General features: G+C 53.5%; 3 protein-coding genes across 6 annotated transcripts; 1 reads left to right on the forward strand and 2 right to left on the reverse strand.

Moving 5' to 3' along the window:
- The first annotated feature begins 320 nt into the window (after window positions 1-320).
- Window positions 321-5,770, forward strand: Ifrd2 (interferon related developmental regulator 2). Its single transcript, XM_047563175.1, has 12 exons — window positions 321-540; window positions 2,561-2,680; window positions 2,768-2,852; window positions 2,952-3,076; window positions 3,160-3,317; window positions 3,481-3,531; window positions 3,617-3,795; window positions 3,882-3,987; window positions 4,615-4,752; window positions 4,840-4,968; window positions 5,048-5,143; window positions 5,278-5,770. Exons 1-12 carry the CDS (start codon window positions 486-488, stop codon window positions 5,356-5,358), a joined length of 1,323 nt encoding a protein of 440 aa, XP_047419131.1. The 5' UTR covers window positions 321-485; the 3' UTR covers window positions 5,359-5,770.
- Lsmem2 (leucine rich single-pass membrane protein 2) lies at window positions 5,429-10,634 on the reverse strand. The gene is made up of 4 exons (XM_047563179.1): window positions 10,160-10,634; window positions 6,886-6,996; window positions 6,622-6,807; window positions 5,429-6,426 (listed from the first exon to the last, which is right to left on the reverse strand). Exons 1-4 carry the CDS (start codon window positions 10,281-10,283, stop codon window positions 6,293-6,295), a joined length of 555 nt encoding a protein of 184 aa, XP_047419135.1. The 5' UTR covers window positions 10,284-10,634; the 3' UTR covers window positions 5,429-6,292.
- A 908-nt stretch (window positions 10,635-11,542) lies between these two features.
- Window positions 11,543-23,092, reverse strand: Sema3b (semaphorin 3B). Of its 4 annotated transcripts, none has more exons than XM_047563166.1 (20): window positions 23,049-23,092; window positions 21,269-21,429; window positions 20,791-20,859; window positions 18,681-18,867; window positions 17,727-17,884; window positions 17,520-17,582; window positions 17,021-17,140; window positions 16,849-16,942; window positions 16,316-16,435; window positions 15,353-15,498; window positions 15,147-15,258; window positions 14,957-15,026; window positions 14,720-14,864; window positions 14,185-14,404; window positions 13,832-13,923; window positions 13,713-13,754; window positions 13,310-13,467; window positions 13,127-13,182; window positions 12,896-13,035; window positions 11,543-12,432 (listed from the first exon to the last, which is right to left on the reverse strand). In XM_047563166.1, the coding sequence occupies exons 4-20, from the start codon at window positions 18,787-18,789 to the stop codon at window positions 12,028-12,030; spliced, it is 2,250 nt and encodes a 749-aa protein (XP_047419122.1). In that variant the 5' UTR covers window positions 18,790-18,867; window positions 20,791-20,859; window positions 21,269-21,429; window positions 23,049-23,092; the 3' UTR covers window positions 11,543-12,027. The 4 variants fall into 4 exon arrangements, with proteins under 4 accessions (XP_047419122.1, XP_047419121.1, XP_047419124.1 ...); XM_047563165.1 differs by having other exon boundaries at window positions 20,791-20,862; XM_047563168.1 differs by lacking the exon at window positions 20,791-20,859.
- Between the last annotated feature and the right edge of the window lie 791 nt (window positions 23,093-23,883).

A 23,883-nucleotide genomic window follows, 5' to 3' on the forward strand; every position in this document is an offset into this window, starting at 1 on the left:
TGAGCCTTTGCGCAAGCGCCCCGCTGCAAGGGCCCTAAAACGCCTGTCCTGCCATGGTGCTTCATCCGTGGAGGGAAACTTCAGAGTTAAAGACTGCAATTGTGCAAGGCGCGGGACTGGAAGGCGGGCAGGGCATTGTGGGTGCATAGTTCAGCTAGGGCGGGCACGGCTTGTGGGTCCAAGAGTGAACTGCGACTACCGTGGTGCTCTGCTTCTAGCCGGCCGGCCGTAATCTGTGCGCGCAGCCCCCTGGGAATAGTAGTTTCGGTGCCTTGCATGTGGGTCTGAACCGGGTGGCCGGGAACTCGCCTTCCCAGCGACCCGTTTGGCAGGGCGGGGCGCCTCGCGAAGATGGTGGCGCGCGCGGCGTGTGGCTCCCGTCGTCTGTCCAAGTCTCTTCGCAGCGCACCAGCCAGCATCTCGCTGGTTTGGAGCCCCAGCCCGCCGGGTCCCTGACCCCGCGCCCCCCATACCCTGTTCCCGTCATGCCCCGGGCGCGTAAGGGAAACGCGCCCCGCAAGGGCGGCCAGCGCCGTGGAGGTGAGTTGGGGGCGCCAGGCAACTGTTGAGCAGCGAGCAGAGGCCCTGCATGGGTCCCCGTCGTGTCCCCTAGGGTCCTGGAGCGGGAAACCCCTCTTGATTAGCCCAGCCTATCCTCCCAGAACTCTGCCGATGCCAGCACGTGCCAGTGCAGGCATCAGCCACGTGTGCACCCAACTTGATCGCGCTGCCAGCCGCCTGTCGGGATCCCGCTCTCCCAGTAGTGACTCAGCCAGTACCTCTGGACATTGTTTTTCCCACTGCCTTTCCGTTCCAGTTGCCTGCTGGGGTGGATAAACCCACTGGACAGAGAGCAAAACCAGCTTCCTTTCTAAGACCGTGTCCTTTGGTGGACTGGACAGGGAAGCTGGCAGATGCCTAACCTGCTCCCAGAACTGAAAGAAGTGAGATGCGAATAGAAAGCTACAGAATCGGTTCTTGACCATTCCTCTCAGGAGACTGAATGAATACCCTAGAGCCTGAGGCAGTCTTAGTACTTTCTAATCAGCCTCAACCAGGAACCTGTACTGTTGAAGTAAACACATATGTTTGTTCTGATGGGACAGAGTGCCGGGCGGGCACAGCTTTGAACTGGTCACCGCCCTAATGGGGCTTGGGTGGGGGACACTTAATAGGGTAGTGACAGTTCCACAGGGACTGGTGGTGAAACTTTTTCACTGAATGGTGTCAGTCCCAGACTGAGGAACTTGGGAAATCACATGAAAGGAGATCCTCTGGGTGAGTTCTGAGAAGGTGAGAAGAAAGAACATGGGAAGAGAGCACGTTGTACAAAGGCCTAGCAGCTGCAGGGATCATAACACAGTGGAGCAAATGAGAGAAGGCTGGGCTACTTTTGCAGCTAGGTAGAGAACAGGTGAGCAGGGGCCAGTGTGCCTGCTGGACTTTTTCCTACAGGCTAAGGAGTATAAGTAGTTCCAGAGATGTAAGGCCAGCTTGGTCATCAGAACCTGTCCAGGGCTCTGCCACCCTTACCGAAGTCTACACTTGACCTTGGACAGAACACATACACAGGAAGGCTCTCACCAGAGACTTCCCTGTGTTCATCTTTTTTAGGGGGCACTTTCAGCTCTTCCAAGGTCAGGAGGACTATGTTTATCTAATCCCTAGAGCTGAAGGTCCTGGATGAACCAAAGGAAGCTCAGAAGACAGTATACTTAATCATAGGGTACCCAGCACATCCAGTAGAAGCTGGGCTTTTGCTCTCAGAACTTATAGGTGGCTTGATGAATTTGTTGGCCTGCAGCAGAGCCATAACAAATCACTTGTCTGTTTTGCAGATAGAGAAATGGAGGCTTCAAAGCCTGGGCAACTGACCCATTATAACTCTGTTAGGATGTAGAGCTGGGGACTAAGGGTGTAGTCCAGTGATAGAATACTTGCCTAGCATGCATAAGGCCCTGGGTTTGCTCCTTAGCACGGGGGAAAAAAAAAGAAGAAGAAGAAGAAATGATCTGCCCCAGGTCTGTCTAACTATAACCTAAGACCCTGACCTTTGTATTGCCCACTTTGGGGCATAATCCAGCTGGGCCACAGGTCTAGATGGTACCCAAGCAGCCCCTCCCTTCTGCCTCTACCTGGCTCCCAGTCTACTTAAAACAGGCTTCCATCTCAGGAGGCTCTTCACACGACGTCTGCCACATTATTCCTACTGGGCCTTGCTCTTGATGCTCTTCAAAAGATAGGTTTCCTTCCCTTCTTCTTGCTTCCTGATTCAAGTCTGCTGCATCAGTCTTTGTACTGCCCACCTCAGTTTTGGGCCCCTCATCTACAGGGGGGCAGCATTCTGTCTTGTGTGATCACGAGGTTGAGTGAGATATGCCCAAGCCATCCCTTATCAATGAAAGCGAGCCATTTTTTTTTTTTTTTGAAAGACAGGGTCTTACTGTTGGCCAAGGCTGCCCTTGAACTTGGATTCTCTTGCCTCAGCATCTTGAGTAGTTGGGATTATAGGTGTGCACCATGTTACCCCACAAACATACCCTATTTTTACACTCCTCAGGTGCCCGAAGCAGTGCCCAAGCTGACTCAGGTTCCAGTGAGGATGAGGCAGCCAGTGAGGCCCGCAGCACCACCAGTGACTGCCCCAGTCTTCTCAGCACCACAGCAGAGGACAGCCTAGGTGAGAGCAGGTGGTAGTTTGGCTGGGGCTCAGCTCAGGCTCCTTTGGGTGAGGGCAAGAAGTGGTGCTGACCCACTGGCCTTGCAGGGGGGGATGCCATGGATGAGCAGGGCCAGCAGGAAGACCTTGAGGAAAAGCTGAAGGAATATGTGGACTGCCTCACAGACAAGAGGTACTCCTGGCTGCCAGCCAACTCCTACACCCAGGGCCCTGCCATGCCAAATGTGAACAAAAGGTTGGCCCCCATGACCTTACTTCTCTATCTCCCTAGTGCCAAGACCCGGCAAGGAGCTCTAGAGAACCTGCGCCTGGCCCTGGCCTCCCGCCTACTCCCTGACTTCTTGCTGGAGCGCAGCCTCACACTGGCTGATGCCCTGGAAAAGTGCCTCAAGAAAGGTTAGGCCCTTGGGACTCATGGGGAACCTTAACTGGGCAGGTGCTGACCCTTGCTGCCTGGGCTAACTGAAAGGATCCTACAGGGAAGGGCGAGGAACAGGCCCTGGCTGCTGCTGTCCTAGGCCTGCTGTGTGTGCAGCTGGGCCCTGGACCCAAGGGCGAGGAGCTGTTCCACAGCCTGCAGCCCCTGCTGATCTCTGTGCTCAGTGACAGCACAGCTAGCCCTGCTGCCCGGCTCCATGTGAGTGTTTCCAAGCCCCAGAAAACCTTTCCTCCACCTTATCCCTAAGTAGAGTGGTGGGTTTCACTTGTTCAGGCTCCCCTACTCTAAGGGAGTTGAACCCCATGACTGGGAAGCTGGACTCATTCCCTAACCAGGCCTGTCTCTGTCCTCCTCCCAATAGTGCGCTTCTGCTCTTGGCTTGGGTTGCTATGTGGCTGCTGCTGATGTCCAGGTAAGTTTCCTTTGGACACAGTGGTAGAACACCTAAACCCATAGGTCTGTTCCTGAGCCCATCCCTTGTTTCTCTGTGCTCCTAGGACCTGGTCTCTTGCCTTGCCTGCTTGGAAGGTGTTTTCAGCCGGTCCTGTGGCACAAGTGGTTCCTCAACTCCTATGATCCCTGCCAGTCTGCATGGACTGCTTTGTGCTGCCCTGCAGGCCTGGGCATTGCTGCTCACCATCTGCCCCAGCACCCATATTAGCCACATCCTCAACAGGTAGGGGCAGCTGTCCGTGGGGAATGGGAGGAGATCATGATGGGGCCCTCAACCCACACATGTACCCTAGCATACCCTTTCCCTAGGCAGCTGCCCCGGCTGCCCCAGCTCTTGTCCAGTGAAAGTGTGAACCTGCGGATTGCTGCTGGTGAAACCATCGCATTGCTCTTTGAGCTCGCCCGGGACCTTGAGGTGTGAGGGACAGTGGGGGTTGGGGGATGCCTGCTGGTGCCACTGCCCATCCCAGACTGGATGCAGAGCATGCCATAGATAACAGAGCAGCCTTGGATCATTATACAGGGAAGATGGTCTCAACGTTGACTCACATGCTAGGGGCTGTGATGAGGACCCTGAACAGAGGTATTCTGTGTAGGCAGAGGCCAAGGAGGGGTTGAGGGAGGTCAGACAGAGAAGAGAAGGACTGCCGGGTGCAGTGACTCATGCCTGTAATCTCAGCAGCTGGGGAGGCTGAGGCAGGAGGATCATGAATTCAAAGCCAGCCTCAACAACTTAGCGAGGACCTAAGCAACTCAGTAAGACCCTATCTCTAAATAAAATATCTCTAAATAAAAAATCTCTAAATAAAATATCTCTAAATAAAATAAAAATTAGGGCTGGGGATATGGCTCAGTGGTTAAGTGCTCCTGGGTTCAATCCCCAGTACCAAAAAAAAAGAGAGAGAGAGAGAGAGAGGAGGAGGATTCTCAGTGAAAGGAAGGCTTTGGGGCAACTTACATTAAGAGCCAACAGGAAAAAAAAAAAAAAAGAGCCAACAGAGCTCACAAACTTCAACCCCATGTCTCCATCGCTCCCCTACAGGAGGACTTTGTTTATGAAGACATGGAGGCCCTCTGTGGTACCCTGCGCACTCTGGCCACTGACAGCAACAAGTACCGAGCCAAGGCTGACCGCCGGCGACAACGCTCTACTTTCCGCGCTGTGCTGAACTTCATTGAGGTATGTGTGAGAACGAGTGTGTTCTAGTATGAGTGTATACCCAGGCATAGAGCCAAGCCTAGTTGTGTGGGCCCCTCTACCCTGCAGGGCAGTGAATGTGAGGAAGAGACAATCCGCTTTGGACTTGAAGTGCTCTATGTGGACAGCTGGGCTCGGCACCGGATCTATTCTGCCTTCAAGGATGTGCTGGGTTCCGGCATGCACCACCACCTCCAGGTGGGGAGGCTATTCAGGAAGGGCTGCCCAACTTGGCTGCTTCAGACTGTCCTGAATTTATTGCCTTCTTTATCCCCAGAACAACGAGCTTCTTCGTGACATCTTTGGCCTGGGCCCAGCGCTGATGCTGGATGCCACTGCCCTGAAGGCCTGCAAAATTTCACGCTTTGAAAAGGTTTGTGCCCTGGACACCTGTACTTTCCCTTTCTTTGCTTTTCCTGGGGGCCTAGAGCTCAACAAAGGCTGCTTGGGGAGCCTAGGCTTTCCCCTTCCTGGCTCACCACATCACTCTCTTTACTCCTACCCCAGCACCTGTACAATGCTGCTGCCTTCAAAGCTCGGACCAAGGCTCGCAGCCGTGTAAGGGACAAGCGGGCAGACATCCTGTGAGGTGGACCAGCTAAAGAGAAGACTCCACATTCTTGCCCACATTTTTAACAGAAGACAGTGCAAGAACTGGTCTCTGCCAGTGATTGTCACTTTATTTTTTTAATGGCAAAACCAAAAACAGATAGGGTGGGTGAGTGGAAGGTCAGGACCCTTGGAACCCTGGCCTTTGTCTCTGCACTCAACCTTGTGACCTCTTCCTGTCCTTTCTCTGGTGAGACCAAATGTGTGCCTCTCCCAGGGTAGGCAGTAGGGAAGCTGACCCTTTTCTTTTTTAGGCCTTGTTCCCGTGGGGTGACCCACTTTCTTTGGGGGATTGGCATCTGGACAGATGCCACCATATAAAGGTGTAGAAGCAAAGTGATCTGGAATGGATTTGTACAGAGTTTTAAAGATTAAAAGAGATAATTAAACAGAATGTTCAGCTTCTTGTGGCCCTGACTCCTGGGTATTTCAGCCTGCTCTCCTTCCCCATCCATCATCCCAGATTTGGGCCCAGCTGGGTCTCCTCCATCTCACCTTTGCCCTCCCAGGCAGTCTCTCCCCAACTCAGAACCCAGCCTGTCCTTGAGAACTGAGGCCGGACCCCCACTGAGAGGCCTGGCAATGACTGCAGTGGGGGCAGCTATTTCTAGACTTCTGAACCTTCTATCTAGGGGCGGCCAGAGGGTGCTGACAAGCCACAGGAAGAGCCAGGAGGCTGATGCCCATTCCTGACCTTAAGCCACCCAAAGCAGGCCCTTGGCATCAGAAGGCTTATCTGGGTTTGACCTGAAGAGGTCAGGAGAGGGAGGCAGGCAGCTATAGAGTCACATTAGGCTCTTGTACAAAAATCTCACCAAGGAAGTAGTGTAGACCAGCACTGGGAGAGGAGAGGCCTGTCAATGGCTGCTTTATTCCCCCACATAAACCCCAGGCCCCGGGTTCAAGTCGCATCTCAGCTGGGTGCTCGGGCTTCACTGGAGTTCAGCCTCCTCAGCTGGCTTAGACTGGCTAGGCGGAGTTTGAGCAGAGTTTCCTCCTGTGTTCGCAGTGTGTGTGCTAGGACCCGCAGTGATTCACTCTGCAGCACTGGGGATGTACAGCCATTTGTGGAACCTGTCAGACCATATTGCTCCCCCAAACTTCCCCCAATCAGCACAGCATCAGGGAAGCTCCCACTGACCTGCCCCCACCCTTTATTGCTACAGTATCTGCAGTTGCTCCTTCCAAAGAGCCACCCAGTGCCTACTGCCTTGCCCTCAGTTTCCCACCAGCACTCCCTACCGCTCAGGTAGACAGCCAGGATGGCAAGTGCGAGGCAGGTGAGCACCAGCAGTGCCAGCAGTAACAGGAATCCCCCACGGCCACACACTGGGCTGCAGCCAGCCTGGGCACACAGTGATGGTGGCAAGACACCTAGCAGCTCATCCCACTGCCGCACCTCTTCAGCCAAATAGGGACGAAGGGAGCCTGTGGTGAGGATGAGACATTAGGAGGGCAGCAGTACATCTCCCAGTACGTCCATCCCTCACCCCTGCTCCCACTCACCTCCACTGTGCAGGTCACTGATGGACTCCACTCTGTGCAGATGCACCTCCTGCACATGGTTGGGGTCTAATAGCCCCCTGCTCCTCTGGCTCTGTGTTGATGCCACAGTGTCTGCAAGGAAGCGGATATGATTCAGCCAACAGCCCTTCTCCCAGGTAACCTCAAGCAGCAGAAACTTGGGAAGGATGGGAACGACCACAGGGCATTTTGCTCCAAATCTCATACAACTTCAGGAATGACCCTTGGTTCAGATCCAGAACACCTCAGCCACTTTATTCTGTGTACAGTGGCAAGTACACTCAACTTGCTGCCATGTTTCATTCTAAGCACCCCAAGGACCTTTAGCTATTTATCTGTCTGCTCATTTCTAGCAAATATTTCTTCAGTCTTGCAGGACTAAGCCCACAGCACACACAATTCAGTCCTGCCTCTTCTGTTTATCAAGGACCTGCGGACCCTGTGAATCATCAGTCCAGACCTTATACTCTGCCTTCTGGGCAAATTCAAGACATCATGGAAACCGGGTGCGGTGGCACAGGCCTGTAATCCCTGCAACTCAGGATATTGAGGCAGAATGATGGCAAGTTCAAAGCCAGCCTCAGTAACTAAGGAAGTCTTTGTCTCAAGACATCGTGGAACCTTTCCTTCCCAGCCTTGGTTCTGTGTTCTTTAACAAATGCAGTGTGAGTCTGCCATTCTGCAAAACCTGCTATTTTCACTCAACATCACTACAGGAGACCCTTCTCTATTAAAACAGTTTCTCATGCCTCTGCAGGCATCACTCTGAGACTGCCTGGGCATTTAGGTTATTTCTGGAATCCTTGGAAGTTAACAACCCCCAGACATTCATCATTGAGTTTGAAAATTTCCCCCAATTTCCTGGTAGTTGTTAAGGACAATTAAGGAAGGGTTTTGTTTGATTTGGTTTGGTTTTTGTTTTTTCTCAGTTCTGGGTATTGAACCCAGGGCCTCACACATGCTAGGCAAGCACTCTAGCACTGAGCTATATCCCCAGTACTTCCACAACCCCCGTTTTATTTTGTTTGTTTTGTACCAGGGTTGAACCCAGGGGTGCTTAACCACTGAGCCACATCTCCAGTCCTTTTTATATTTTATTTCGAGACAGTGTCTCACTAAGTTGCTCAGTGCCTCACTAAATTGCTGAGACTGAATTTGCAGTCCCCCTGCCTCAGCCTCCCAAGCTGCTGGGATTATAGTCATGTGCCACCATTCCTGGCCTTTCTTTTTGGAGACAGGGTCTCACTGTGTTGCCCAGGTGGGCTTCAAACTTGCCATTCTCCTGTCTCAGCCTCCAGAGTAAGCTGGCATTACAGTCATGTGATATCATTTCTGGCAGGAATTTCTTTTTTCAGCTATCATCAAATTATCCCCCAGAAGATGCATCTGCAGCCCCAACATTGCCACCATTAGGCATCCCCACTGGGGGAAAAATATTTATATTCACACAGGTGCATATATATTTGCTAATATGAGAGATTAGAAATTACCTTTATTTACTATTTTTTTTATGGGGCTAGGGATCAAACCCAGATGTATGCTAGGCAAGTGCTATACCACTGAGCTACAACCTCGGTCTTGAGTTGTCTTTTTTAATTGTTTTGTTGGGATTTCTTGCTGGCTTCGTATTCCTGGACTTTAGTGATCCTCCTGTCTCAGCCTCCCATGTACTATCAAAGTTTTTGTTGTTTGTTTTGTTTTGTTGTGGTACTGGAGATTGAACCCAGGGGTACTCTACTGCTGAATTACACCCCCAGTCCTTTTTATATTTCACTTTTAGACAGGGTCTAGGTTGCCCAGATTGACCCTGAACTTGGAATTCTGTCTCAGTCTCCTGAGCCACTGGGATTACAGGTGTGTGCCAATGTGCCTGATCCATGAAAGTACTTTATGGTTTCTAAATATGTTTAAAAAATATGAACCCAGGGACACTCTACCATTGAGTAAAATCCCCAGTCCTATTATTTATTTATTTATTGGTACTGAGGATCGAACCCAGGAGCACTTTACCACTAAGCTAGCTACATCTCCAACCTTTTTATTTTGAGATGCCTAGGTTGGCCTCAAATTCATAATCCTCCTGCCTCAGCTTCCAGAGTTGCTGGTGGGTGCCACCATGTCCAGATAATTATATTTTCTTCCGGTGTTCTTTGACTTGACTTTTAAAAATCTTGACCCCCATAAGAGCTCCAGATACCTAAAAGTTGGACAACAGTGAAGGAGGACTTTAGAAGGATTCTTCCTGTTAGGGGTAATAGTGGCTTTGGACTCTGGGTCTATCACTCTCGGGACAGTAACTCAACCTTCATAATTTGCTTGAAGCTGTCCCTTAACATGCTCAAAATCAAGCTTTTAAAAAAAAAAAAAAAAAAACAGATGCTTGCAGACCTTAGGTCTGAGTGATGGTTTGAAGGTCAAGTACCTTCTTCACGCTTAGTGTGCTTTTCCCTAATTTAAACTGAATATGGATACTGTTTGTTACAGAAAAATACACAGTAAATATTATTGTTAAGGTCCCCCACAAAAGACAAACATTTCCTCTTACCCAAGTTCAAGCGTCTCCCCCTGCAGTATAAAATGTTGAAAATGTGATGAGAGGAGCCAGTCAGCTGGACCAAGCTGGGTTGTGGGCTATCACCTAGAATTATGAAGAAGCTAGTCCTGTGACCTGGCCAGTCTTCACCTGCAGCTTCCTAGATTCCTGTTGCTGTGGCTCCTCTGAGCCTTAGGACTTCTTATAGTGGTTCAGCAGTTAGGTGACTGGCCACCAAGCTCTTGACTAGCTGTCTGTCAGTCTTTCTAGATTGAGGGACCTCAACCCTTAGTTAGTTGGGGATATTTAGTCCTAAATTGGGGGAAATCGGAGGCCTATCTACTGCTCAGTCCCTAGGCCATGTACCCAAATGGGCCCGCCTGCCAGTCCCAGTTTCCTCCCTGAAGGAATAGCTACACTGGCCAGGCAGCTGTCCAGATACCCACACCCACTTAGAGTGGCCTGTAGTTGACCCACTCCTAGTGGGTAGCTTCCCCCAATCCCTCCCTGAAGGGGAAACTGAAATAGGGCCTAATGTGGGACAGGGTTCTAGGCATGGGGGTGGCTTTTCGTTCATGCATGGGGTAGGTCATTTCACTAGAGCTGGGACATGAAAATTGACCACTAGTCAAACAATGAGGTCAGTGGGACAGGGTGTCTCTCCATGGTCCGCAGGGTCATAGGACTGGGGCCTTGCCCTCCCTCTTGGTCACCCCCTCCTACCTTCTTGAGTCTCCTCAGGCATGGCAAATGGTAGGCAGTCAGGGGGCCAATGAGGGTGCCCAGCAGCAGGGCTGGACAAAGCAGCAACAGCTTCTCTGGGAGCCTGGGGAAGGCCTGGCCACATTCCAACCTGGGCTTAAAATAGGCCTGAGCTCAGCCTGCTGGGCTATATTTAGAGGGGGTAGCTCTTAACCATCAGAAGGGGCAGAGTGACCCACATGGGCCAGCCTAGACTATCTACCTGGTGATGGAGCTCAGCCAAGAGCATGCTTCCACCAGTACACAGGCCCAGTGGCCTTCTTAGGGAACTATATCACTCCTATATGTACACAGGCCTTGGGGCCTTCATCTAGAACAGCCATCACAGGCTCAGCTTGTAGCAATGCCCCACATGGCAGCCATGACATAAAAGAGACACTGTGCAACTCTACTCAGCCGGCCCTCTTCCCTTGTAGACCTTTACTCACAGCCTGGTCATCTCCTCCCTGCAAATATGAGACAAACATCCACCATTGTGTGGTGTGCTAGCACTAGAGATTGTGGGTATTGGACAACTGAAACCCAGTGCCACAAAGGCTCTCATGGTCCCAGAAGTGGACATCTGCACGTATGTGCACGCATAATACCTATGGTGGCCAGTGGACAGACCTGTATTAGAAGTCAGTACTTCTACTACTAGACTTACAACCTTATGTAAAGGATCAGCCCTCTCTGGCCTGTTTTCTCATCTGTAAAAGATGAACAACAAGGATTCCTCGCTGGCAGAGTCATTGAGAACAGAGATATAATCATGTGTCTAAAGAATTATCCTGAAGCACAGTTTTGGTTCTCTCTCCCTCTGCTCTCCACAAGGGCATACATATCACATGGGTCATATGAGGATCTGCTTACCCTTGTTGTGGAAAGGCAGTACAGCTTCCAACCCTCCCATGGGAGGATCCCTGGGCCCCTCCTACCCAACTGGGACAAATTAAGACTATGAATTTTACCACCCAAAACATCCCAAATTCATCACTACATGATGTCAAACTGGCCTCCTTGCTGCTCCTGGATGTGGTAAGCTTGTTCCCTGCTCCAGGACTTTGCACTCTGTTTCCTCCTGGAATTCTCTGCCCCCAGATATTCCTGTAGCTGGTTACTTCCTGTCTTTCAGTTCAAACAACATCCTTTCAGTGAGGCCTTCTGCTCACATTCTTTTCCCTATCACCCACCCAGTTATGTTTTCTTCTGAGCACTTAGCCCATACATTATATTATGCAGAATGTACGGTGCATGTGTGTCCCCAAAGGCCCTAGAGAACCTGCTCAGTCACTTAAACACCATTATTAATCCTCACCTGACCAATCTTGACAGAAGAAACAAAGGCCCTAAAACTGCTAGGAAGATGCCCAAAAACACAGAGCAAGATCTACTACTAGTGGTCATCCGCTGGGGCCATTCCAGCTTCGGTTGATAATGTGTTTATTGCATTACTTTAGTACAGTCGTCCAGCCTTGCCCCGACCCCAAGAGCCTAGCCTATTCACAGCTTTCTGCTCGGAACCGTCTGAGGATGCCTAAGGAGAGGAATGCCTCTCCCAAGGTGGCTACCCAGGACACCTCCCTAGTCCTGCTCCTTCCTCTGGAACCCTGGTTCTTGGTCCCGCACCAGCTTCTGGGCTGCCCTTCCGGGGCTACATTCAAGGGTTATCCTGTTAATAAATAAGCCGGAGCGGCTGCCCTTCAGCCAGGGCCTGTCGGTTGGTGTGTACGTCAGCCCGAGGATTTCTGCGTGCCGGGTCCCAACCCATCAATCTGTCTTCCTAGGGTCAGTCTGTCCCCTCTTCTGCCTGTAGTCTCCATCTGGTCCCTGGCGTGGGAATGGTCCAGTCACCACTGCGCTGCACTACGCGGGCCCCGCTCAGCACGAGGCTCTGAAGCGTGAGTCCGCCTGTTGCGGCCCTTCCTGCGTGACTCCAGGGCCGGTGGGCGAGGCGCTGGCTGCGGGCGGCACATGCGCAGGGAGTTCGTGCCCCCACCGCCGCCCGGTTCCACCAGCTGTAGAAAGTCCCGGTACCAGAGTTTAGGACCCAGCGACGCAGAAGGCGAAGCTTCTTCGGCCCGCGCCAGCCGTTCAGCCTGCGCAGCACTCAGCACGTGCAGCTCCAGGCGGCGCAGTGGCTGTGTAAAACCCTGCTCCACCGCTGCACATAGGTACACTCCTGAATCCTGGCGCCGCACGCCGCTCAACAGCAGCCCCCGCGCGGTGCGCTCAGCGCGCTCCTCCACCAGCACCTGTCGGGAGAGGGGCGGCGTGAGTCTGGGGCCTCCTCGGGGAGGAGGAACTTAAACAAAAGGTCATTGAGAACCAAGGGGAAGTGGAAAAGGAGCACCCGCTGCTGCATATTTGTAGGTTGGGTGCATGGGATCTTCAAATGAAGATCCGAACGGGGCGGGGTTCACCCGAATATGGGGGGCGGGCCAGGGACCTAAATGGGCGGATGGAGGGCGGATCCCTCTCCAGAAGATAGCTGGGTGGGTCAGGATACCGTGGGGCCTCACTGGGATATGAAGTGCATGTAAGAAATCAAATGCGACCGTACGGGTAAGGGGTGTAGTTGGGAGGGACCTCATTAGCCTGGACTTTACCTAGATGTGGAATACAGGCCAAGGGCCTTTTTGGGCAGGGCGGAACCTTTCCTTAGGGATGTAGAGGGTGGGAAAGGTGCCAGCTTGCGAAGGGAGGAGTGAGGCTCACCTGGGTGTGAGACGCCTCCCCTAAACGCTGGAAGGTCCACTCCACGTAAGCCTGCAGCGAGCGGGGCTCACACTCCAGAAAGGCGCTGCCACCCTCCACACCGAAGACCTTCCGCTCCAACAGTGCCGGACGGGACAAATCTGGAAACCAGGAGAAAGTTAAACTCAGGGAGGGCAGGGTGGGATGGATCATTTTCAGGGGATTCAGAGTGGGGGCAAATGGGGCACTTACCCCCGGAACATAACATGCTGGGGTCGCCGTTCCTTATGTCTTGCCGTCGGAACCGTCTGAGGAGAGCATTGGAATCTCCGTGAGCCCTTCTTTTTCCAGTCAGGGGCATCCAAAGACCCTTTGTTTCCCTCCCTGCGGCTGGATCCCGACCCGGACCCGGACCAGGACCCCGAGCTCGCCCACCTCTTGGCACTAGGCTGGAAGCGCGTGCATGCGGCCCCGTCCCAGGCGCAGTAGGGATCACGCGCCAGACAGCATTCAGCACAGGCGCGGCCGTGGGCAGCGCAGCGGTGCAACGCGATCTGGGCCACTGCGCTCCGCGAGGCTACGTACAGCTGGTGCTAGAGGGTATGAGGGGCTCCAGGCTGACCTAGGGCGGTTCCGCGCCTGCCTCCCATTGGTCAGAAATCCCTTCCCCCACTTTACAGATAGGAACACTGAGGTGCACTTAGGTCACACAGTCTAGCAAAGGCAGAGCCTATACTCAAACGCCAGACTGCGTGTGAACTACCAAAAGAGGCAAAATAATTGGATGCCTGGGGCATAAGCTCAGGATGTCCCATGCCCCACCCTTTTGGACACTCACCCTTTTGGAGGAGATTTGGATGCTGGTGACTGCAGCAGAGTCCTGAGAGGGAGAAGGGACACCAGGATTAAGGTTTAGTGGTGGGTGAGGGGGCTGGGCAACTGGGATCAATGCCTCACCTCAAATACATGCAGCTCTTCCAGGAGCAGCCCCTCAGAGCTAGGCCAGCTACCCTTGGGGACTGAGATCACCTTCAGCACTGTGCCTACATCTGCAGGAATGAGAAGTGGGGAGTGGCTACAGGTTTTCCCTGATAACCAGGCCTGGGGTCTTCTGCCTTAGAGTCCCCCATCCTCAGCATGATTGGGTCATGAGGTGAAGATTAGATTGGAACAATCAGGGTAGCATCCAGAAAGTGGAGCCACAGGCCAGGCAAAAAGGTAGAGATGGTACTGAACATGGAAAGCTTCCACTACCAAGCCAAGGAGCCTGGATGAAGTCCTGGGATCAGTCATTGTGGCAGGACCCTGACCTGTGCCAATGAAGAGGACATCATAGTGTCCATCAGCAGCTGCTACACGATCTGCAGCGATTTGGGTGAAGGTGTATCCAGCGCCCACTTGTAGGAAGAGAGGGCGCCCCCCCATGGGCAGGATGGAGTTGTACATGAGAGGGTGGTTACGAGCAAACTGGATGACGTCATCAGGGAAGTCCTTGGTGGAACTGAAGGTGCCAAAGGTCTTGCTGGGGCACTGGAGAGGGAGGGAAGAAGGCACAGCAGGGTTATAGGCTTTGGGGTTTGGTGGGCAACCCTCCACTGCGGACCTCTGGGAATAAGTAAGAAGGATGCCCTGCCTTGGGGATTTCAGCCTTGCCCTGGGAAGGCTCAGATTGAGCCTAAGGCTGAAAGGGGAGATGTGGCATTCCTCCGAAGATCCCTAGCTGATGATGGTGACCTTTTTCCACCCATAACAAAAGGAAGAAACCAAATTCACCAAAAAGACCCCAGGACAACTTCTCTACCCTTGAGACTTTTAAGTGGGTTATGGCAGGAGTACCCTACATACCATGCCAGGCCGTGGGTAAGGGACACGACCCTGGTAGGACACCCACTGGTGCGTGGGCCCCTCCTTGTGTGCAAAGGGTCCCAAGAAGGCCCGGCGAACATCGTTCATGCTGTATACACACACAGCAGAGCCCTGGAAGATGCCACTGCAGGCAATGGCAAGAGGTGGAGTGAGGGGGCCCAGTGAGCCCAGCAGGCCTTAAAGAGAGGAGAGTGTTCCCCACCTCTCACCCCTTACCTGGAACTGGAGAAGACAGCATAGAGCAGCGGAGTCCGGCGGTCCCGTGAAGACATCAGGAACACATCCTCTGCATAAAAAGGGTCTAGTTGAAGAAGAGTGCACAGCCAGCCTCTTTGGCCCAGTTAGGCTCCTGGAGTCTGCACCCCTGACCCTTTCCCCCATCATATTCCTCACTCAAAGCACTTACGAAGCTGGTCGAAGTGGGTGTCCCCCTCAACCCCTGGAACAGAGCACACCAGCCGTGCCTTCAGGAACGTTGTCCACTTGTTGACCAAGCTGCGCTGGCCACCCACATCGTTCTGCGGGGAGGATCCCAGGGTATAAGAGCGGAACCCCAGCGGGGCAAAGGGGCGGGGGCAAGGCTACTCAGTGAGTGGCGCAGGGATTCCTCACCCGGCAGATCTGGCCAACGCGAGACACAGTCAAGCGTCCCAGTGCGGGCGCTGCCTCCACCGCCGACTCACGGAAGAAGAAGTAGACTTTGTCATCGTCAGGGTTCTCACTCTCCGGAATCCAGAAGACCTTGATAAACTTGGGTTCTAGCCGCAACAGGAGGCATAGATTTGGCCTCGCCAAGTCACTATCTACCATCTTCTCACGCCAGGGGCTACACAGTAGCGTCTGACCACCCAGCTTCCAGAACCGAGTCCTAAGGACTTGCGATGTAAGGAACAGCCACGAGGGGGCAGCAGAGTCCGTGGCTGCCTGAGCACGCAGGCAGGAAAGGAATTCCAGGGACTTCAGATCTAGGCCCTCAAAGTTCCTCAGGCATATGGGCCAGGAAAAGGAGGGAAGGAAGGACATGGGGTATCCGGTTTCACCTTGGCTATTGAATCTTTCTTTGGACCAGATCAGATGCTCCCCACTCCTGTTGGATCCCATACTCTTAAAATAACCTATTTCATCCCCTGACAGTTTCTGTCCCTTATCATTGCTAGTGCCACCAGCCTGTTTCTTTGCTTGTTCATGCCTCAGGGCCTTTGCACTAGTTGCTCCCTGTACTTGGAATGGTCTTCTCTCAATTCTGTTGACTGGCTTTCTTGTGCTTTGAAAATTAACTTAGAGCTTTCCCTCAGCAAGGTGGCTGCCTTTCCCCAACCTGGGGGTTCCTTTCCCTTCATCACCATTTTCTCATCTACCTCATTGTTGCTGGAATTTATCATGTATTTGTTCTGAGATCTGAGAACTCAAAGAGAGTATGGGCCATACCTATCTTATTTGTCCCCAAAAACCAGTGCCTGGCATGGGGCTTGTTGAGATTTGACTATACCCATTGCTCACTTATTTTCTGTTTGCTTGGGACCTGCTCTGTGACAAGATGGCAGCCCCTGTCCACTAACCCCACCAGGCTCTCACCGTTAAGCCAGCGGGAATCATGTGGCTCTGTTCGGAGACTCGGACGCTGGCCCAGGCTGCGAAAGATGGTAAAGTCCCGGCCCATGAGGTCTGCTGCCACCCCTGAATACAACTCCTCCCCTGCAGATAGGGCAAGAGCTACTCAGCCAAGATGAAGGCTTTAGGGATAGGAGGGCCTGGGGAGCTCTAGGGGCTCTCACTCCCAGAGGCTATGGGGAGGGGGATCCCCTGGGACTCTCAGGAGGCATTGGGATCTGTGAGGTTCTAGAATTTCTTTTTCTTTTTTTGGTACTGGGGATTTAATCCAGGAGCACTTTACCACTGAGCCACATCTCTAGCCCTTTCTTATTTTTTATTTTGAGACAGGGTCTCACAAAGTTGCTTAAGGCCTTGCTTAGTTGCCAAGGCTGGCTTTGAACTTGTGATCCTCCTGTCTCAGCCTCCCCAGTCACTGAGATTATAGGTGCCGAGCATGTTCTAGAGTTTCTAAGGGGTTGTAGGAGTTCTGTTGGGGTCCCAGCCTTTGGACTCACCCACCAGCACGGAGGCAGCTCGATGCCTGGGGTCATAAGGGCTCTTCCCCTTGCCATCCTCAAGCCTTCTCAAGTCCAGCCGGAGCACAGGCTCCTGAGAAGTGGGGGAAGTTATTACTGCTAAACCTTTCTTCCCACTCCCAACTTCCCCCCTGCCTAGATCTGATCTTACCTCCTGCCAGTGGCCCACCTCCACAAATGCACATGTTGGGTGGAAGGCCCCTGTGCCACAGGCCAGCAAGTGGGTGTGGTTATAGGCGTGCAGCAACTTCACAAAGTTCATGCACTCAGTCTAGTGGACAGGTATGGTGAGGAAGAGTGAGGGAGGTGGTCTTAAGGGATCCCAGTTCACCAGGGGCATCCCCACCCCTTCCTCTCTTCTGTATCAGTCTAGGCAAGGGGCTACAGAGACCTGAGTGCCCTTGGTAACCAGCCCAGCCCACCCTTCACATGGTGGTTGTATGGAGAAGTGTAGACCTGCACAGCCCCCCATGACTCAGAGAATCACATGAGCCTTCACCCTGACTCACCAGCTCCAGACCTCAGCCACTTTGACCTCCCTGCCCTTACCCTAGTCAGAACAGGCAGGCCTCTGTCTTTGCACTGCTCTGTCTCTGGGGTGAAGGGCCAACTCTCCCCCATTCCCACCCCAGATAGCCAGCAGCACTCACACCAATGTCCTTCCCTGCCCAGTTGCACTCCTCTCGCCATTCCACAGGGGCTGGCCAGGCCAGCTATAGGGAGGTGGAGGGAATGAAGAACACAGGTCAGGGATATGCTCTATCCTGGGGGTCTCTCCAATCAGAGAGCCCATCCCTTTGGGTCTCTGTAGGCAGTCTAGAGGAGGGTCCTGGGGCTGGGGTTAGGGTCTCTGGCACCTTCTTGGCCCTCTTGCTGATGTTGTCCAGGCTGAGAGAGGCCACATGGTTCTCAGCACCCACAAACAGGCGTCCTCGCTCCTCATCTACTAGCAAGGCTTCGTAACAGCAGGTCCGCTCCAATCTGAAGGTCCGGAGACCATGCCAGGCCTGGAGTTCTGCAGTGGGGACACCACTGATTACTCTCATGCCATACCTGCCCCAAAGCCTCCCCAGACCCTGCCTGATTGTCTCTCTACAGATCAAGGTTATTACTGTGACCCAGCTCACACCTGTGTACTTACATATGTGTGAGCTTATGTGCATGAAGACAGGCCCACCCAGGTGCATGTGTGGAGCTGCAGGGTGGGCAGTGCAACCCCCAGAAAGACGAAAGTAGGTTGAGAAAAGCATGTTCAAACAAGTGGTGTCTCTGGGTGAGCGCACTGGGATGTCAGGCTTGTGGTCTTCAGGGTTCTGGGGGAGACCAGAAATGTAGGGACACCCAGAACCCCAACCCCAAAAAGTCAGGCTGAGGATTCCTTCCCTGTCACCATGCCACCAACCTGAGCTCAGCTGTTGCCTACCAGATGCCATTGCCCAGTAACCACACCTCCGTGTAGGGGGTGTGAGAATGGGGCTCTAGTGGCCCCAAACCTTGACTTCCCTATTGCTCTACAGAAGAAACATGGCCTGCTTGGGGTAGGGAATGAGACAGAGGCAAGGTCTGTTGCCATGGGGACAGGAGGGGTCTTCCTGGGAAAACATGAAGAGAATGTAGGCAGAGAGGTTGGGGAACTGAAGCCAGGACAGGGTTAATTGGAGATGGCCTGAGAATGACCCTGGACCCAAAACGGGTCTGGAGATAGGCACACAAGGGGCGACAGTCAACACAGAGACCCAGACCCGCTATCCACACTGGGCCCCTTTTCTGCCTACCCCAAGGGGGTCCTGCTACCTGTCAGGTGCACCTACCTTGAAAGGAGAGCCGAAGGCGTGGGGGGCTGGGGGTGGCACCCCCCAGCCCCACTGCCCAGAGCAGGGCCAGGCCAGGAATCATGGCGGCGGCCTCGATCCGCCCCATGCCAGCAGCTCAAGGCACTCAGGGTTCAGCAGGCGTGTGTGGAGGAGCTTTGAGCCGCCCTGGACTCTGCCCCAGGATCTGGAAGAGAAGGAGTAGGCAGCGCGCAGCTAGGGCGGGAGGCTGGGGGGAGTCCCCAGGGATCAGATTACAGCCCCTGGGGAAAGAGGCTGGGGGGTCACATTCCGCTTCTGAGCTGAGCCCTCCCTTCCTAGGGTGCCCTGCCTGGCCACAATCACAGACACACCCACGCTGGGCACACCCTCAGGGTCACCCTGCACTGTCAGGCACCCGCCCCACCACGTCACCCTCCTCAGTAACCTCCCCTCCTATATACACACTCACAGACATTAATTCACAAATACTGTGCACCCACTTCATGCCAGCCTAGGACCAGGATACTGGGAGACACCAACAAGGCCCCTGTGTGGGAGGGGCAGAATGCCAACAAGGAGTTGAATCCTGCAGTCATTTCAGAGGGTGCCAAGTACAATGAGCAAAACAAGCCAATTGAGAGAGTGAAAGTGACAGGAGAGGATCAGACCTCTGAAGGTGGCTGTGTACCCACAAACCCAGAGAGAAAACAGAGGTATTTGGGGGCTAGAGTCAAGATTGTGTGTACTCATGAATGTGAATGTGTTTCCAGGGGTACCTTTGTGAATGTGCACATGTGTACAGTGTGTATGTGCCTGTGTACATGTGTCTATAAGTGCTGATAGTGTGTTGTATCACATGTAGATATGGGTTGAGTGTGCAAATGTGTGTATACCTACATGTGTGGCACTGTGTGCACATCCATGCAGTGTATGTGTGTGATTTGTGCATGTGCAAGTGTGTGTACACACAAATTGTGTGCATGTTTCAGTGGGCATGCAAGTGAGCAAAGACAAGTACAGCATCCATCACTCCCTTCAACTCTGAGACACCAGTGAAACCCATTCCTCAGAGGAAGATGTGCTGCACAGGAGAGCCAGGGGCTGGGTTCCCGGCAATGGGCAAGCACCTCAGCTTCTGACTGGGGACGTCCCCATGCCAGATCCAGTAATCCCAGATCTGCTAGGCTGCTCTCTCTGCACCCCAGAGGGTGGAAGGACTAGTCACACAGATTCTGCGAGGTCAGCCTTTGAACCCAAGAGGTCTGGAAGACAGGGTAAGCAGCTTCTCACCCTCAACCCCAGGCTCCTAGTGGAGCTGCCTTCCCTTTCAGAACCTCCACATTCTCCCTAAGCCCCTCAAGTTTACCCCCTCTTTGAGCCCCTCCTCTGAACTAGAGACCTTCCTCAGAGGGGGTCAAGCTCTGGTTACTATGCCCACCTTCCTTCCCAGGAACTAACTGGGCAGGTGCTGGGCACAGGACTGTTGGGGGTGGGGCATGGTCCCAGGGTGGAAATGGAAACAGGTACTGGAGCAGGTCTCAGGCCCCTTCAAACACACCCCTGTACAGCTTCTCAGCTCCTGGACCCCTCCCAAGCCAAGACCCCCACCGCCCTCCTTCCATCTGCTGACACTTGCCGCTGCCTCTTCTCCGGTTCTAGAGGTCTTCAAAGCCAACACCTGCTACCTTCCCATACTCCACCAATAACTCAGCAAAGGCATCTCACCACCCTAGCCCCTTTTCACCCTGGGAAGGGGAGACGACTAGGGGCTGCAGGGCATCTTCTGACGGCTCCTTTAAGGAGCAGCCCCCGCCCCCACCAGGACAGCCACCTCCCCACAAGCCAGTAAAGTTTTCAGGACTGCAGGGCGGATCGGGTGACTGGGCAGGCAGCTGGGACTGGCAGCAGCAAGCCAGAGTGGAACGGGCACAGGCAGGGAAGGTTGGGCAGGGACGACCCCTTCTCTCTAGGGCCTTAAGGCAATGTGTACCCCAGATGACATTCCCAGAAGGCTGGTGGCCAGTCAAAGCAAAAGAAGAAGCAGCAACAAAGAACCCCGCTCCATACATCACTTGGTTCTGCGTAGTAGGTGGGGGTGGGGATACTCCCAGGGACTCTACTTCCTCACCTGTTCTCCACAGCTGGGGTACTTGGAGGGGTAACAGCAAACCGAGCAGCTGTCTTAGCTTCCTGGAGCCTACTGGGATGGGAGGGCTAGAGATCAGGGATTCTCAACTGGAAATCTGATAAGCCCCCTGAACGTCAGCCCCAGAACTTCCTCACCAATTGGGCCACTTAATACTTCAAATGTCTGGCCCACAGTGGCTGCAATGATAGCCATGCAAGAATGTGTGTGTGTGTGTGTGTGTGTGTGTGTGTGTGTGTGTAGCTGAAGTGTGTGTGTATGTGTGTGTGTGTGTAGCTGAAGAGGAGCACAGGAGTACTGGCATCCAGCGAATTTCACTTTTGCATTATGAGGTTTGGGCCCACCCTGAGACCCCCATCTGGACCTGTTGTCCTACATCAATGCTGGGTAGGGCCTCCCTGACTCCAGCCTCTCTTCCTAGGTGGGAGGAAATGTGCCCATTAAACCCAGAGCCAGGTACCTGAGGAAGTTTTACAGACAAGCAGGGGCTCCTACATCTCAGTGCTTCAGTTGGGAAGGGCCTGGGGTCTTGTTCTGAAGCTGACGGTAGGTATTTCCACTGTGAGGAGGACTTGGAGGGGCTGAATGTTGTTAATGGCAGAGGGCAGCCCTCAGATCCACCTGGGTGAACATACCAGGGCTTGAAGATGGGCTTTGACCCCTCAATTCACCCACAAGCATTCTCCTGCCACCTCCCCAAGACTGGTCAGCAGTTCCTCAGGGGTCATTGAGGCTATGTGGGCACTTAAAGTGTTCAGAGTTTTGTTGCCTATTCCCTGGGTGCCGCCCAGTTAGGAAGGGACAGAGGTAGGGCAAGACTCATCTCCAAGTCTCCTGGAGTCCACTGCAGGGCCATGCCCCTCCTTCTGGAGCTTCAAGATACAGTGTTCCTGGACTGACCTAGCCAGCTGGTAGGTGAATGATTGGAGCCAGTGGAGGATCAGGGGCATTCACAATGGGGACTGGAAGGATGCTTCTCTGCCTGAGCTCTTGGGATTCCAAGGTACAGTTCTGTAGTTCTGTCCTATTCCTGGGCTAGCTGCTTCTCCTCTTAAACCTGGGCAGCCTCCCCTGGCCCCATGCAAGCAAACAAAATTCTTCAGCTGTTTACAATTTTCCACCCCAGCAGCCAAGATCAGCAAGTGCCTTTGAGGTTCCTGCCACCCCCACTGTGTCCCCTATCTGCCCTCACTACCTTCAATTCCCCAGGCCCAGAGTCCCAGTCTCTGTTTCAACCCCACCCCCACTCCAACCCTGGGAAGTGGAACCAGGACTCCCATAATCTTTTCAACAGCTTGGGACTGACTTCCCAGCCAAAGAGAATGGATTGTCTCTGGCCCACCTGAGCAGTGTATACTGCACTCCCTCCTCCAGATGTCTCCTCCCTTGAACTCTGTTCCATGGAGGTCCCAGGGGGACAGCTCAAATTGTATTTGACCCTACAAGTTCTCCTTTCTGCTCCTTAGTCCTGGGTCCCAGTGTGCCAGGTAGGGGTCCCCATTAAAGCAGCACTCCAGGGACAGAGTCATTGCTTTGGGGTCACAGTGGAGCTCCTGAAGCCCCAAGGGCTCTGGAATCAGGCAGCCTGAGCCTGGGTCTAACAGAATCAGCAAACTAGGAGAGGCAGCTGAGATCACTTCTGCCTATATCCCTGATACCCTAGGCTCTTGGGCCTCTACCTTTGCTGGGGCATCCATGGGTATAGACCTGCCTGAGTTCTTGCTCTGAGGCTATCCATTGGCTCAGCTTACCAATACCATGCCTTTTTCTTATGGAAATAACTGGATTGTTGTGCTGGGATTCCAGCACCTGCCTCTCCACCACCTCTCCCATCACCAGCTGGGCCTGCCCCTCTACGCCCTGCCTGGATGCCTGGATTCCAGGTGATGTGGCTGGGGTAGGACACCCATCTAAGGAAGTTTGTACCAATCATCCAGTGCCCAGATGGGATAGAAAGGGATCTGTTGCTCCCCATTCACACCTGCTTTAGCAATCAAGGAGCCAGGCATGCCACGTCACAACCTTTCCCTGTTGGCCACGTGGGCACCAGGTCATGCTGCCCCAAGCACTTAGACACAGTGGGGGAGGCAGTAGGGAACTGCCATGGAAAGTTCCCAGGCACCTAATTTCCCTGACACTCTTTTAACATCTGCCCCAGCGGATTTCCAGGGAGAAGGTCAGGGCACATCCCCCACCCACCCCCAGCCTGGTCTCCAAATTCCCAGGGGAACCCGGCCCACCTTTTTTGAAAGATCAGCTCCTCCCCTCCTTGCCTTCTGAGGGCCATGTCAGAGCTGAGGTGGAGGGGCTGAGGGAGGGGCCACCAAGAACTCTGGGCCTTTGACTGTGGCCCTACCCCCACCCGCTCCGCCCCTGCCCTCCCTCCGCCTCCTGCACATTCCTCCCAGGCTGAGGTCAGCCCCTTTGGGATGGGGGAGCCCCCCCCCCCCACTACCAGCCACATCACAGCTCTTCTCTCACTCCTGTTTTCTTCATTGCCCAGTAGGGTGGGGTGAGGAGGAGAGGGGGCTGGGGGCGTGGCCTCCCTCTCCCTTCTCCAGAACCTTGCAAAGACTGGAGGGGGCTGTTCCAGGAGCACTGCAAAATGGACTGATGGCACTCTATACTCATTAGCAGACATTAACATAAATGCTACATTCCCTAAGCCCACTAAGGAGGGCCTCCCAGTGGCTGGGGATGTAACTCAGTGGTATAGTGCTTGCCTGGAACATAGGAGTCTCTGGGATCAATTCATAGAACACACACACACACACACACACACACACACACACACACACCAAAAAAAGCCTCCAAAAATGCTATTTGGGGGTTCTGTATGCTTTAGTGTAAGTGGGGGCAGGACCTGACAAGGAATCACCCTCTTAGCAGGAAAAACTAGGATCTTGGGTCCTATCAGTCACCAGCTGTGCCTCTAGCTAAAGACTGCATCTCTCAGATAGATCACTCTTATTCCCCTGCAGTTGCAGCCACTGTGCCAGGCAGGTCTGGTGCATAGTGGAGGCACTGAAGGTCTGCACTCTGTTGCCACCTCAGCTCTGTGCACCCCAGGCCATT

Source organism: Sciurus carolinensis, chromosome 9, assembly GCF_902686445.1.
Source record: "Sciurus carolinensis chromosome 9, mSciCar1.2, whole genome shotgun sequence".
Taxonomy (NCBI): Eukaryota; Metazoa; Chordata; class Mammalia; order Rodentia; family Sciuridae; genus Sciurus; species Sciurus carolinensis.

What these genes read in the sequence shown, in the direction of transcription:
- Ifrd2 (XM_047563175.1), top strand. Translation starts at nt 486, where the DNA reads ATGCCCCGGGCGCGTAAGGGAAACGCGCCCCGCAAGGGCGGCCAGCGC. An exon ending in GACTGCCTCACAGACAAGAG is followed by an intron (nt 2,853 to 2,951) that starts GTACTCCTGGCT and finishes CTATCTCCCTAG; the next exon opens with TGCCAAGACCCGGCAAGGAG. An exon ending in ATTAGCCACATCCTCAACAG is followed by an intron (nt 3,796 to 3,881) that starts GTAGGGGCAGCT and finishes CCCTTTCCCTAG; the next exon opens with GCAGCTGCCCCGGCTGCCCC.
- Lsmem2 (XM_047563179.1), bottom strand. Translation starts at nt 10,283, where the DNA reads ATGTGGCCAGGCCTTCCCCAGGCTCCCAGAGAAGCTGTTGCTGCTTTG. An exon ending in CAGTGACCTGCACAGTGGAG is followed by an intron (nt 6,808 to 6,885) that starts GTGAGTGGGAGC and finishes TCCTCACCACAG; the next exon opens with GCTCCCTTCGTCCCTATTTG. An exon ending in CCTGGCTGTCTACCTGAGCG is followed by an intron (nt 6,427 to 6,621) that starts GTAGGGAGTGCT and finishes GTACATCCCCAG; the next exon opens with TGCTGCAGAGTGAATCACTG.
- Sema3b (XM_047563168.1), bottom strand. Translation starts at nt 18,789, where the DNA reads ATGGGGCGGATCGAGGCCGCCGCCATGATTCCTGGCCTGGCCCTGCTC. An exon ending in TCAGCAAGAGGGCCAAGAAG is followed by an intron (nt 17,583 to 17,726) that starts GTGCCAGAGACC and finishes ACCTCCCTATAG; the next exon opens with CTGGCCTGGCCAGCCCCTGT. An exon ending in TTCCAGCCTAGTGCCAAGAG is followed by an intron (nt 13,183 to 13,309) that starts GTGGGCGAGCTC and finishes TGCTCTCCTCAG; the next exon opens with ACGGTTCCGACGGCAAGACA.